The sequence below is a fragment of the Rhinichthys klamathensis genome, unplaced genomic scaffold (genome assembly GCF_029890125.1).
Source record: "Rhinichthys klamathensis goyatoka isolate OS25496 unplaced genomic scaffold, OSU_Roscu_1.1 h1tg000015l_1, whole genome shotgun sequence".
In the NCBI taxonomy this organism is placed as follows: Eukaryota; Metazoa; Chordata; class Actinopteri; order Cypriniformes; family Leuciscidae; genus Rhinichthys; species Rhinichthys klamathensis.
Window position 1 is genome coordinate 3,208,557 of NW_026606567.1, and position 15,654 is coordinate 3,224,210.

Here is a 15,654-nt window from a genome sequence, read left to right on the forward strand (position 1 = left end):
CCAGTCTGTTTGGGCACCTTGTTTCCTCTCCTAATCTGCTGAAATAAAGCTCTGTGACAGCATAGGTCAATTCAAAGTGCACGTAAGAAAAAGAAAATTACATAAAGGAAAAATGCAGAAAGGTGGAGCACTTGTGCATCTTGCAAAAAGAAAGAAAGAAGTAAAAACTAAATGCTTGGCTGCATAAAAGTAGTTGTTTTTTATTAGTTGCCACAGAACAACTCAACTATAGTTAAGCTAATGATTTAAGCAAAACCGATGAAGTACCACACATTATTTTATGCAACCAGGCACCCAAGTAAGCTGACGGAGGTCTGTAACCTCTAGACGCGTGTCAGACGGTCGGGTTAGACTGTGAGAGAAATGAAGCTGTTATATCTCTGAATGTTCCTCTTGAGGATCTCAGAGCAGGGCCCGAGGACACGCTCAAAACGTGGCCGGTCCAGCTTCACACACTTGAGCGGACCCCTGGCCACGACTGTGGCTGCACGGGGTCTGTTCAGCAGCAGGGCTATCTCACCTGCACAAATACAACACACACACGTTAGCTTAATGACTTGATTTAAAACTGAAAACTCAATTTTGATTTTTATATACTCTGACACTCAAAACTCAAAATATCACAGTGTAACCAGGCAGTTAATTGGTACTAGGTTGTCAAAAATAATTCAGATATGTATTTCGCCATCAGGTCTGGTGTCCCACAGGGGTCTGTTTTGGTACCGCTTACATTTACATTATCATCAACACCTATTCAGTACTTAGCAACCTGACCCTTCCTAATGAACAAATGTGTGAACTATGCCGCCACACTGAGGTTAGCCGATTACAACAAAAGTTTATTTACATTCTGTATAGAAGTCTTAAAGGTACAGTGGCAAAAACAGTCAGTTTAATTCTAAGGATCAGATAGAGATGGAAATGGTCATAAAAAGCTAAATAATGACTGTTTGTGCAAGAACATTGAGCTATAAGTAGAAATAATTATACAAATGTGTAAAATAAAAAATCTAAAATTGTGATACAATAATACATTATTCTACTAAATGTTTGAAAAAGACTTTTACAACACTGATTTCAGTTGTTTTACATTTTAAATTCTGGAAAATAAATCCAATCGATAAATAATTTATCAATCAAAGAAATAATAATAATAGTTACATAATTCACAACAATAAATACTTTTAAGCCATTTAAAAGGTACTTTATTTTATTTTTTTTAATCTTAAATACTGTATCCTAATCCACCTTACAATACAAAGACCAATAAATAATGAAGCCTTTTGTAGGTTTGAGCAGCCCAACACTGCAACATTGACTCAACCAATGGCATGAGTTAGGGGCGGGACTATCTCATTGGCCAACCAATGAGAAAACCAAGTTCAGAAAACTTGTTTAAAACAATCATTATTTTTACCATTTTTATTTGGTGACATTAGCTGTGCAGAAATGTCTCATCTTTAAGCAGCAATCTGTTAAAAATGCACTGTCTTTGCTGCGTGCTAATAACATAAACACAACCCTTTTAACCTAAACGGTTATAAAACAAAGAGCAGTAGCTCTCTATATAATGTAAATATGACTATATTCACTACGTAGAGTGCCAATCTAAAGATCAGTATGCCTGTGGTGCAGCAGTGTAAACCGCACTGACAGTAAACAAGCACACAGATCTACATTCTGCAAGCTCTGCACATGACGAACTGCCACCTGTTAGGAAAGCTACTCTTCCTGTCTGGCTCAGGCACTTCTGTTCTGTTATTTACAAGACTTTGGCACAAAGCTGCAGGCTCTGCGATCCTTACAACACTCACCGAAGTAGTCAGACGGACCCAGGCGGCCCACTTCGACATATTCTTCATTATCAGACCTGCGCTGGAGAACAGATGCTGTACCCTGGGAAGAGAAGGAGAGATGCAGGTTTAATGAGGAGGAAAAGTACAAAAAGAGGAGCAGAGGGAGGGGAGAAAAGCCTAGCTCATGGTGTCGCTGAGTGTGAGACGTGTCAAAAGGATTAGTGCTTTATATGCCAGCAGGTGTACAGGGTTTAGACAACTCTGCATGCTCGCAACACACACAAGTACGTCATACACTGACACATGCGAGCACACCTGGGCCTGTCAGTGTTGAGATTTTTCAACAATCATAGAGTTACACTGCATACGGCACCCCGCACTGCAATGCAAAAACTCATTTAGAAAGATAAACAAGGAGACAGGCAAACGGTCTGTCACATTTGTCACATCAAGGACAAACACTACCCACAATACAACAGTAAAACGAGGAAGGCTGACAGGACAGGGATTCTCTCTATTCATAGTCACTTTACAGAAGTTAAAAAGATGAATAGCTGTTAATCAGTACAAAATATGCAAAATATACACAAAAAAATGCAAAAAAGCATGTAAAACAATAATTTGAATAATGTAAGTGATGTAAATGTTAAATAAAAAAATTAAACAAACAAATCTGTAATATAAAAAGGGAAATTATAAACAATTGGGCTCAAATTATTTTAAAATATGGTTAAATTATTTAGCAAGAATGATATAATTATTTTATGAAATACTATTATTATAGATGTATATATAAATATTAAGACATGCAAATATAAGAAATATTACAATTTTATTATTATTAATAATTGAATTGTTCGATTAATACAGTTGAATAAAAATAACAATAAACACATTTTTAAAAATGTATCTTGATTTGAATGTTAACTACAATACCCTCTTTCATTACTCTCCAGACTGTGAGTAAACTCTTATCTTGTGAGCAAATGTGGGGGTTGGAAGCAGGTTAGAAGGTCATCTACAGGCTCCATTGCTGGGTCACTTAGGCCTTTGCATGTCAACGGCAACAATTTGTAAAAAGAAAAGCAAAAAATATGGACTACTTTAATTTAACATAACTGAGGAACTTTATGATTAAATGACATTACATAGGTGGGAGAAAGTAGTTCTACCAATACTCCTGATGTAACAGTCCAGTTACAACCATATCTTAGATAGCAGCACTAGCTATTAAAGCTATTCCATAAAACATAATAAAAAATAAATCAACAAGCTGTTACTAAGAGAGACCACATACAGTGAGAAGAGGCCCAACCCTTGAGGGATGCCAGACCTGACCTGTTTGCTCTCAAAGGAGTTGTTGTCTTCACTCAAACTGCTAGTGGACACTGACATATCATTTGAACCAGTTCTAATCCACAGCACTTGTCGAAGTAGTCAATACCATATCACTGTCCACCGCCCATGGCTGTATCTCACATGTAGCACTACTGGATCTCTTTGGAGCTTTCAACACACAGTTGACCCCATTGACCTTAACATCCTGGTAGAAGACTTGAAAATCACAGGTCAAGTATGAAAATCAAGGGTCAAGGATAGTGTCCATCAAAGTTGTGTACTGGAGTTAATACTAGTATCATTGTAAACACTGCGTTAACTTCCACTGCTACACTGATGAAAAGCAATTATACATCAACAAGACTAAAAGCTTATTTTGTAATGTTTGCTGCAACTAAAGGTTTATTTAGGTGTTAATGTGTGTTATCATTGAATTTTTTAACTTATAACATCTCAGGTATTGCATAACAACAGCCTTGCAACCACCCAAAACACTCTAGCAACGACATACTGTAGAAGGTGCTAAAACTACTTAGAAACTACATAGCAACACCCTAGCAACCACCCATAACTCTTTAGCAAACACAGCAGGGTGCTAAAACCACTTAAAACACCTTAGAAATTGCACATCACCACCATTGGAACTGCATAACAAGGTGTTAAAATCACTTAGAACACCATAAAATTGCATAGCAACACCCTAGCAACCACCCACAAGACTCTAGCAAATACATAGCAAGGTGCTAAAACCACATAGGAAACACACTACAGCAACTGCATAGCAACAACCTAGCAACCGACCATAATAATAAATAATAAACTTTCTTTTATATAGTGCCTTTAAAAGTAGCATCCCAAAGCACTTTACATAAAAATAATGAAATTAAAAAGATACACATAACAGTCCAGGCAGTAAAAACTAAACAAGAAATAAAAATAAAAAGCCAATATAATAACAAACAAAGTAATCACATGAATCACATAAAAAGCCACCCTAAAAAAGTAAGTTTTAAGGGACGATTTAACTCTCCAGCAACCACATTATAAGGTTATAAAATCACTTAAAACACTTTAAAACATCCATAACAACACCCTAAAAACCACTTAACAGTGCTACAACCACTTAAAACACTGAACGGCATAGCAACAACATAGCAACCACCCATAATGTTCCAGCAACCACATAAGAAGGTGATAAAACTACTTAGAACAGAAACAGTTAAAAATTGTATAACACCAACCAGGCAATCAAATAAAGTGCCAAAACCACTCAGAACACTTTTGGAATTGCATATAGCAACACCCTAGAAACCACACATAACATTCTAGCAACTACTTAAAACATTGCTAAAACCACTTGGAACACATGGAAATTGCATAGCAACACCTTAGCAACCACATAAAGTGCTAAAAACCACTCAGAGCACTTTAGCAATTGCATAGCAACACCCTAGAAACCACACATAACATTCTATCAACTACTTAAGGTGCAAAAGGAATAGGATTGCATAGCAGCACCTAGCAACTATCAATCTAGCAACCAAATAACAAGCTGCTAAAACCACTTAGAACACTTTAGAAATTGCATAGCAACACCATAAGGAAGTACTAAACCCCCCCTGGAAACCACCCATGTGCTTAACTTTGCAATTATTAAGAATTAGTCACATATTCTTAAGAAAATATAATTTTTCAGACAGTAAAAATCTGCTATAGACTATATGCAATTTTACAGCTAACTTACAAAAGTGATATTGCCTATAAGACTACCTCAAATATCTCTAAACACCCTACTGCCTTCTACAGTACTGTGTCTCCTTCAATCTCAGGATGCATGCCTCTTCAAAGTACTGTTCGAACATCTGCTGATGGAAAGGCATTATGTTACAGAGCTCCACAGCTGTGGGACTGCGTTGCTGGCTGCCAATATGAATAATCAGACGAGCTGCCAATATCTTATTCAACATCTAGATACAAACATTCCTGTTCAGTCAAGCATATAGCTAAGGTAACTCAAGCATACAGGCTACCATTTTCACCTGAAGGCATCAAGCTCAATTGAAAATCTAAGAGTTTGGGTTAACCGAGATACCAATGTTGTTGACTTGCTGTTTACTCACGTTCAGTAAAGTCTGGAGCTGGCGTCTGGGCGGGCGGCTCTCCACCTCTCAGTCTCTTTTAGGAATACTAAACCATTTAATTTGCCCTGATGCATAAATACTAACGCATTTTCTCCTCCACTTCTCCTGCATTGATGTGTGCATAGTTAGGTATGCATATTTTTATTCCATTTCATGGGATAAAGTAGGCAGAACTATCGTTAACCTTTTATTTTCTCACGCTCTGTCACACATACAACACTTTTTAATCTTATGTAAGTTACAAATGATTGATTAGGATAGTTTGTGAAAAAGGTAACACCAGAATGCACCGTGACAAGCTCAGAGTAAAAAAACACACATCTAAAATAGCAATGAAGTCAAAAAATGTCAATTATAAATAAACATTTCATATACCGTTCAAAATTCTGGGGTCAGTAAGATCTTTTTCTTAAAGAAACAAATATTTTTATTTAGCAAAGTTGATCAAAAGTGACAGTGAATACTTTTAACATTGTCACAAAAATGTCTATTTAATCAAATAAATTTGTTTTTATTTTCTATTTTCTAATCACTCTGGCCAAAATGTTGATATAAGGGTATGTCATATTTATACAGAAAAATTACTAGCAGTCTCGGGCTTTTTATATATGGGTTTCATTAATTATGGAAAGTCTGTAGCGCTCTGTTAAATGCTGTAAAAAAGTCATGAAAGATCCAGAAAATCTCAGCACAGCAGTAGTCCTTTGACCAGCTCTTCCTCAAAATACTTATGAATAACTTCAATGTGCAAAAGAGCTAACCCTGTGAGAAAATGTGGAAACACTGCATTTTTAATACAGTATGTCAGGGATGGCTTTCATCTCATACTGATTTGAATGTGCCTGTAATTATGTGGTATATAATGACAGATTTCACTTTTTCTTTAAAAATGCTCTTTGGCCAAGTTTTAAGCTTTGAATGTTTCGGTGTGACCCTAGTGGATCAGTGTTCTGGTATTTGCAGGATCTTGGCTTGGGACGTGCTCTCCAGATGTATGACATCATGGGGATGCCCTGGAGCTGTTGGTTTTGCATTACAATCAAATTAAAAGTCTCACAATGGGCAACAAAATGTATCAGCATCTGTGGGAAAACCTATTTAACACAAACACATTGAGGGAGAGAAAATCTAAACACAAACACCCAAATGCAAACAATTTAGCAGCGTTGTCTAATTGGTCGTCTGCTCTCACACGATTAAGACAGTCTGACAGCAGCTGTATGGGTAATAAACCACACCACGAATCATCACATTTAGCACGGCCCAAATTAAGATGATGGAACGTTATACACTGTGAAATCGGTTAATGTGTGACGCATCAAATCATAGTTGATCTGTGACTCAATCTAACAAACAACAAATGTGTCTCAAACCAGGGTTATTATAGTTAAATAAAACTAAAACCACAAACAACTATTTAAAATAAACATTAACTGAAATAAAATATCAAATACAAACTTATTTCATTTGAACTAGCTGCCAAGTCTACATTTCTTATTTTCATTTTAATTTCATCATTTGATGTCCCTTTCTTTCTTTCTTTCTTTCTTTCTTTCTTTCTTTCTTTCTTTCTTTCTTTCTTTCTTTCTTTCTTTCTTTCTTTCTTTCAACACACATTAATCAACATTTCTGCCAGTGTTAGCCAGCTGGCTAATTTTCAACTGCAGTCCTTTGGCAAAATGTTTTTTGAAACCTAAAATTTAACTAAACTAAAAACAGTGTTGTGCTAGTTACTAACAAATAGTAACTAGTTACAGTTACTAGTTACTTCATTCAAAAAGTAACTCAATTACTTTGTTGATTACTTACACCAAAAAGTAACTTTTTAGTTACTTTAAAAAAAAACATTCTTTAATGTTTCCATTAATGCCCTTTTATGCGTTATGGTCTATACAAACACAAAACTGACTTAAACAGAAAGTAATTTTTAAACACTATTTTATTTGAGTCAGACCAGCACAAACTGAATATATCACAAGGATTTCTGAGGTGACTCACTATGCTGACTCGCGATCTTCGCAGTAGACGCGCCAGAGAGAAATACACATTTCAAACGGATTACATAAGCAGAGAGCAGTCTGTAGTCTGTTTTCTTTCGTTTTGAATTGTTCTGTTTAAAAGTAGACATGTCTGTGAGGCAAGTAGGTTACCTTATACGCCGAATTTCGGTTTATTTATGAGACGAGCTCCAGTTCACGCGCCGGCGCCTCCATTTCGTGATTATCTATCGTCTGCTATATTTACTTCTTATTTATTAAATCCAGGCAATTGGTTGATGAAACATTGATTAAAATTAAGATACAATTAATACAAAACGAAATTCACTTTAAAGAAAGGTTTTGTGCTTTCTGTTTGATGTCTCTGCAAGTATTAAAGCATCTTTTAGTGCCGCTTTCAGAGCGCGTCGCGTCTGTAACGGAGAACTCTCACGTCCGTAACATTGTTTTTTCCTCATAAATGCTAACACTAAAAATAAAATAAAATGAATATTTTGTTCTGTGGAGACTGAGAGCCAACCCTTCTTCATTCGGTGGGTAGTAGTTTGCGCAGTGTAATTCACATAATTACTAAACAATATTTATTTTAGGCCTATAAAATTCAGCCCGTATAAATGTGCATTTTCTAAGCTTAGAAAATGGACAAAATTCATTTGATTCTAATCATAATGTAACATTATTGTGAAATTGATTTATTTATAGGCTATTTGCTATTAGTAAAGCCTATGTTTTTATCCAACCAGGCTATGTGTGGGCCTTATGTAAAATACGGGACAAATCGCGTACCTTATTGATTTGATACGGACGCGTCATTTTACTTGTAAATACGGGACAATTCCGTATTTTAAGGGACGGGGCAACCCTACCACCAACAATGCGTCGCTGCTGTAAACAGGTTAGGCTGTAGGCTACACTTCAGCCAAAATTAATTAATTTAAAAAAGTAACGGACAAACGCACCATATGGTAACGGTAACGGAGTTAATTTATTTAAAAAGTAATGCGTTACAGTATGAGTTACTGTCAAAAGTAAATGCGTTACAGTAACGCGTTATTGCCCAACACTGACTAAAACTGAAATAAACATATGTACACATAAAAAAAAAAAAACTAAGAAAAATTACAAAACAAATTTCCTATATATATATATAAAAAAAAAAACTACAATAGTGTCTAAATGATACTAAAATAACACTGTCCCATCCACAGGGGCAGAGTATGTTAACATGTGAGAGAAAAAAAAATCTTGAAAATGTTTGTGTAAATTGAAGAACCCTATCCCTAACCCTAACGGTATCTGTTAAGACAAAGAAGAAGCTAAAAGCAAGAACTATGGAACCAGAGCTGGACAATGACACCCACACAGCTCTTCCTTCCTTCCCAAGCCTGTGTCAGTAAAGCCGTCCCTCTGGTTCCCTCGCTCAGGTCTGGAGTCTGGGCCTGACCCTGTGTGAAAGTCTGCAGCCTACATTCCATCACTGAACCGCTGGCCACCCCGTGCTGGGAATCAGGCAGAGACGGGAGGAAGAGAGAGAGACAAACAAGCAGCGAGACAGAACCATGTCTCATGCTAAAGTCCTCTTCATTTATTTTTATCTGTCTCTCTGCCCTGCTATTCTCTGACCCAGATGAACACAAGTTGATGGAAATGCAAACTGGGGTAAGGATGAGCAAAAAAAAAAGAAAAAAAAAAGCATGGAACAAATTGAACACAAAATAAAATAGAGTAGAATAGCTGAACAAAGAGAGCAAAGGAAAGTAGAACAGAGCAAAATAAATAAATAAATAAACAGAGTACATGATAGACTTAATATTTTTGTTTGTACTTAACTTCTAAGTACATTGTTTACAGTGAAGTAATTGTATTACTCACTGTGTGTCCGTATAATGTATTTTTGTAAACTGCATTTCGTTCCACTGAATACGGCCAGAATGACAATAAACTCTAATCAAAATCTAAAACTTCAGAACAGAAAACAATAAACACAAATGAGACCAATACAGAATATATCTGAATAAACAGAACAGAATAGAACTGAGTAAAGAGAATAGAATAGAACAGAACATATGGAACATAGAATAGATTTCAATAGGACAGAGCTAAATATAACAGAGTAAACGGAATAGAACACATACAATAGATTAGAACAGAATAGAATGGAATAGAACAGAACAGAGTAAACAGAATAGAAAACACAATAGATTAGAATGGATTAGAACACAGAATTGTGTGCAAAAGAACAGAGTAAACAGAATAGAACACATACAATAGATTATAAAAGAACAGAATACATAATAGAGCGGAATGAAACAGAGTAAACAGAATAGAACACGCAATAGAGTTGAATGGAACACAGTAAACAGAATAGAACAGTATTCCACTCTATTTTGTGTTCTGTTTTGTTCTAATCTATTGTACGTGTTCCATTCTGTTTACTCTGTTCCATTCCGCTCTATTCTGTTTTCTATTCTGTTCTAATCTATTGTATGTGTTCTATTCTGTTTACTGTGTTCTGTTCCATTCTGTTATGAGTAAACAGAATAGAAAACATAAAATAGATTAGAACAGAATAGAAACAGAACAGAGCCAAATAGAACAGAGAAAAAAAAACATACAATAGATTAGAATAAAAGAGAACACAGAATAGAGTGGAACAGTATCGTGTAAATGGAACAGAACACATACAATAGATTGGAACAGAATAAAAACAATAGTGTGGAACAGCAGAATAAACAAAACAGAACACAATTAGAATAGAATAAAAATAATAGAAAAGAAGAAAACAGAATAAGAATGGAATAAAAATGGAATTGTGCAGAGGGAATAGAACAGAGGAGAATAAAACTGAGCAACCAAAATAGAACTCAAAAGGACACAATAAATTGATCAAAAGTGACAGTAAAGACATTTAAAACATTACAAAAGATTTCATTTCAAATGCTGTTCTTTTGAACTTTCTATGATAAAATGTATCACGATTTCCAAAAAAAGATTAAGCAGCACAACTGTTTTCAACATTGATAATAATAATAAATGCGCATTGAGCTTCAAGTCAGCATATTAATATGATTTTCGGTAGGATCAATAAAAGAACCCTTTTCTTAAGACAGGAGTAATGATGCTGAAAATCCAGCTTTGACTTTTCTCTTGGAAACTAGATTTACAAGTGATTCGGTCTGTCTGAAGCCACACACACACACACACACACACACACACACACAAGCAGGTTTCATACACTCAGTCAGTCGCACTCACACAGACTCAATACTGGCGCACATCTCATTCCATTGTTCAGCAATGAAGAACTAACCTTTCAGCAACACATGTGTGCACTTTATATGGCGCATCAATCTCAGATTAATAACATTTCCCAAAGAAACAATCCTTACAAAAGTCTTTTCCAAACACACATACTTGTGACATTACCTGAGCATCACCAATCTCAAATCTACAATTAATCTAAATGACAGTAATGCAAAGCTTCACCTGAGTGATTTGGCTCCTCAACATCAGGAATGTTTCATTCAAATTATGAGCAGGCCAGCCAAAAATCAACTGAAATGGGATTTTTGTCTGCCAGGCATAAATCATACAGTAAAGCCATATATATCCTCAACATGCTTTATGATTTGAGGAATTATTCATGTCCGTAGCACAAATGGTACAGAATAAGTTGTGCACCAAAGTTTAATAGTCAGTGTTAAGGGTTGGTGTAAATTCCTAACCCTAATTATAGGCAATAATCAGGTGGATGTGTGGAGAGCACGGCATCATGAGAGCAAGAGGCAGTCAAATACAGTCAAACAGCCTGATTATATTAGTACTGCAACCTTCATGGAGGAGAGAAGGAGAATGAAGAAAAGAGAGGCGCTGAAAATATGAGAACAGACACAGACGGTAAAAGAGCCCCCTCCAGACTTCACAACATCTTCATAAATGTGGAGTTAATCAAAATATTGTTCAAAGATCTGGCAGAGGAGGAGAAGAATGCTGAATCAGCAACACCAGGGGTTACAGAACTGTAAATGTGTTTGGTGGTGTTGACAGCACAAAGCAAGAGTATCGGCTAACGCAAGAAAGGATAGAGAAAACTAGCAGACACTAGATGTGTATGCACACACACACAACCAATATAAACTGATCCTCATTCAATACATTTCAATGCTTTTTTCAAGACACACTGAAGATTGTCTGAAAACAACTTCAGAAAGTGAGAAAGTGCAGTTTGATCTGTTTTGAGAGTGTGGAAAAAGTCAGATCGGTATGAAATCAAGCGAGAATACCACAAATTAGATTTCCAAAAGTACTGGGAATCCAACAGGATGGTCTAAAACTGTCTTCGGTCAACACTGGATTGCATTGCAGTAAAAGTTAAAATATTGATTTAGTCTATTGAAAGTGTCAGGCCAAAACGCCTGAAGCAACCTCGGGAGGAACCAAGGAGAGCCGCTCTCCTCTTGTCAACCTGGAGGAACTGGTACTTAAACCACAAAAGTAGGATTGTTCTTCACTTGTTGTAGTGAACAAACATGCAGATGGTCATTTGCACACACACACACACACACACACACACACACACACACACACACACACACACACACACACACACACACACACACACACACACACACACACACACACACACACACACACACACACACACACACACACACACACACACACACACACACACACACACACACACACACACACACACACACACACACACCTCTGTTATGATGAAGAAATCATCTCCCGGTTCTCCCTGCACTACGATCTTCTCTCCATCGTCAGACTGCACAGGCTCCAGGGCATCGGCCACAGTCAACCTCTCCCACTTATCAAGGGATTCTGCAAGACAAAAAAAGTTTGATGTTAATCTGGATCTAAATGGACCTGAACAACTTCACTTCAAGTTCAACCCTTGAACTTTAATGTTATTAGGGGTTGTGAATCTTTGGGTGGACAGTGAATTGATTCAAATTACGATTTATAGGATTTCAATTTGATTCAGGAAAGATTTTTGCTAATTCAAAACAATTCGATCTGATTCAGAATGAGATTTGTTTTGGATTAAAGATTCGACTGTATTTTTTTAAGTTTATTCATAGGATGATGTAAATGCGTCTTGGGTTAAAAAAAAAAAAAAAAAAAAAAAGACAAACTACTTAAAGTCCCCCTGTAGTCAAACATTTTATTTTAAAAATTTTTATCCTTGATAAAAATTATTTCATGCCTTAAAATAGCTTGAATGTAACTCTACACCCTTGCCTCATTTAGTATACGCAGTTCTATGAATATGCAAATTAGCCCCGCCTCCACTCACTCGCACCAGCTCAGAGATCCACTCGTTGACGATCACACGTTGACCTGATTGGTTACAAGATCGTTTATGACGTCAGAAACACCAGTTTTTGAGACTGTCTTTGGTTCACTGCAGTTTTAAGGAGAAAATACTCAGCAATGGTGTTGACTTATGAATTTACACATGGTTTGTCTTAAAGCATATTAAAAACACCACATAGACATATAAACGATATTAAAACCTTGATTTTCAACACAGGGGGACTTTGAGATTGTTCATTGCACCAAGCAACTTGAACGTAAACTCATTAAATACATGTACATACGTACAGGCTACTTGGAACATAACGAGTGCAATGTGCCAATAAAATATTTTAGAGCTGAGCGTAGAGTTTTCTTTGTGTGGAAAAAACAATTTTAAAATTCCCTATTATTTCCAGTCACTAAACAAAACCAAATATCAAAATATTACCTGATACATTCAGTTTCCTCAAGGTCTCATATGCAAATAAAGACTCCTTAAATGTTTTCATCTCACCCAAATAAACAATTATACCCATAAAATGGCAGCATTTTATCTAATAGAAAACAACGGTGAGTTTTTCATGCAATAAAATAGTTTTATTCCAGTAGTTGTGTACATGCAATAAGTTGGCAGCTTTATCAATGGTTTGTGTGCATTCGAGGGCATGAATGATGCCACGGTACACCTAAATTAATACACACACGTAAGTAATTTAATGTTTATATATTTAAAAATATTGAATGACACTATTTTTAGCATTTAAACCTATTCTTAACCGAAACAATCAATTGACGTTTCAATCCGTTTAAAGATTGATATACATATGCATAGGCAGTATCTGTAATCGTTACACCCCTAGATGTTATAAATCTGAATAAATGATACTACGATAACGTCATGGCGCAACAAAGCGCCAATGCTTTGAAACGCAAGGCAGAGAAGTTAAAGTTCAATTTCCATCCATCCAAAACTAACAAGCAGCCTAGACTGATATTTTTAGAGACAATTTTGAGAAAGCCGTGCTATTTTTTGTGTGCGATGGGCATCCGGTGGTCCGTGAGTGACCCGTGGGTGTGTCATCAGAGGCTCAGACTAATGCTTTTATAAATAAACTGACTAATCAGAAAGACACCGAGGCTTATCACGAACTTCCTGCAGAATGCGAAGACTGGATCTTGACCTAGAAGAGCTTCTGTTGCACGTGGACTATTGAAGCCGTGGCCGTGAGAAAAGACACCGCCAAAGCCATCATTCAATACCCACCACATTCCAGAAACACTTCCCACCTTCCAGCATCCATCACACGGGCGTACCACACACGAACACGACCACACTAAAACCCTCCGGACTTCAGCCGCGCTGATCCATCCTCCAGCTGCGAATAATAACCAACGCCTCTGCCCTTTGCTGTTCGCTCACTCTGTCATTCTTCATTTCCCATTATCCCATCAGAATGCATTTCCCATCATCCCAATGCTGGACAGTAGCAGACGATCATTCTCAGATTAGACCGTCATTATAGTGTTAACATTTAAATAGTTAAAAGGAGACGACGTGTGTGTGGCTTAGGTGTGTGTTTGTGTGTTGGGGCCAGCCTGTCTGCATGCCCCAGACTAATGGTCACTTTATCAGGCTGGCTAAGACATCCTCACGCCCGGGCAGACGTCCACCTGCTTCAGTCGTAACATGAGCCGTCGGTGAGGGAAAAATCAACACCGCATGCTTCAACTAAGAAAAAACTGTGTGTCTGTATTAGCACCTTACTCTTTGAGGATATTGTAACATAGCATAGAAAATTCATAACTAAGTCTTTCCGATAAGCACTAAAAAAATGTAGGCTTTGGGTGATATTCAATATTAATAATTTGAAGGGATTTTTTTTAAATTAGAGGAACCATACATTAAAAATCCTTTTCAAATGAATAATCAAGGTATGGTTTCCACACGATTATCTTTGTTTTAATAAAGACAAAGGTTTTTATTTTATATATATATATATATATATATATATATATATATATATATATATATATATATATATATATATATATATATATATATATATATATATATATATATATATATATATATATATATATATTAGGGCTGTGCAAAGATTAATTGTGATTAATCGCATCCAAAATAAAAGTTTGTGTTTACATAATATGTGTGTGTGCTGTGTATAATTATTTTGTATATATAAATACATATGCACGCATGTATATATTTAAGAATTATTTGCACGTAAATAGTGTATATAAATACATAATCTATATTATATATAAATATAAATATTTTATATATGAATAACAGATTTTCTTAAATATATACATGCATGTGTGTGTATTTATATATACAAAATAATTATACACAGCACACACAAATATATTATGTAAACACAAACTTTTATTTTGGATGCGATTAATCGCAATTAATCTTTGCACAGCCCTAATATATATATGTATGTGTGTGTGTGTGTCTGTGTGAATATATTTAATTTAAAAGCACTTATCTTATTATTGCATATTATTTTTAATTAGGACAAGACAGCATATTTAAAAAAAAAAAAAAAAATTAAATCGAATTTAATATTATATATTTTTTTCTTTTAATATTATAAATATTATATTATTCATTTTTAAATGTTTATTTATATGCATTAATATGACAATAAACAGCAATATTTGCATACATACATTTTTACAAAAACATTTAATTTATGAAAATGTCACATTGGGACTTCCGTGAGCAATTGTGAAAGAAGCAAACGCAAAAAAAAAATATATATAAAATTGTTACATTTAAAAGCACCATATTGTTGCATATTATTTTTAATTAGGGAAAGACAGAATATTTGTAAATTCTTTATATAATATTTAATATTAAATATATTTATATAAAATATTTCATTTTTAAATGCATTTATTTATTTGCATCAATATGACAATAAACAGCAATATCTGCATACATATATTTTTTACTAAAACATTTAATATATGAAAATGTCACGATGGGACTTACGTGAACAATCTTGAGTGACGACACAAAAGAAA

General features: G+C 35.4%; 1 protein-coding gene across 1 annotated transcript in view; it reads right to left on the reverse strand.

Moving 5' to 3' along the window:
- The window catches only part of prkar1b (protein kinase, cAMP-dependent, regulatory, type I, beta), a 61,356-nt gene continuing 45,702 nt past the window's right edge, over positions 1 to 15,654 (reverse strand). The window contains exons 9-11 of the mRNA XM_056232927.1: positions 12,002 to 12,123; positions 1,815 to 1,896; positions 1 to 520 (exon numbers count right to left, since the gene is read on the reverse strand). Coding sequence (XP_056088902.1) covers positions 348 to 520; positions 1,815 to 1,896; positions 12,002 to 12,123 — 377 coding nt within the window. The 3' untranslated portion in view covers positions 1 to 347. The remainder of the gene's footprint in view (positions 521 to 1,814; positions 1,897 to 12,001; positions 12,124 to 15,654) is intronic.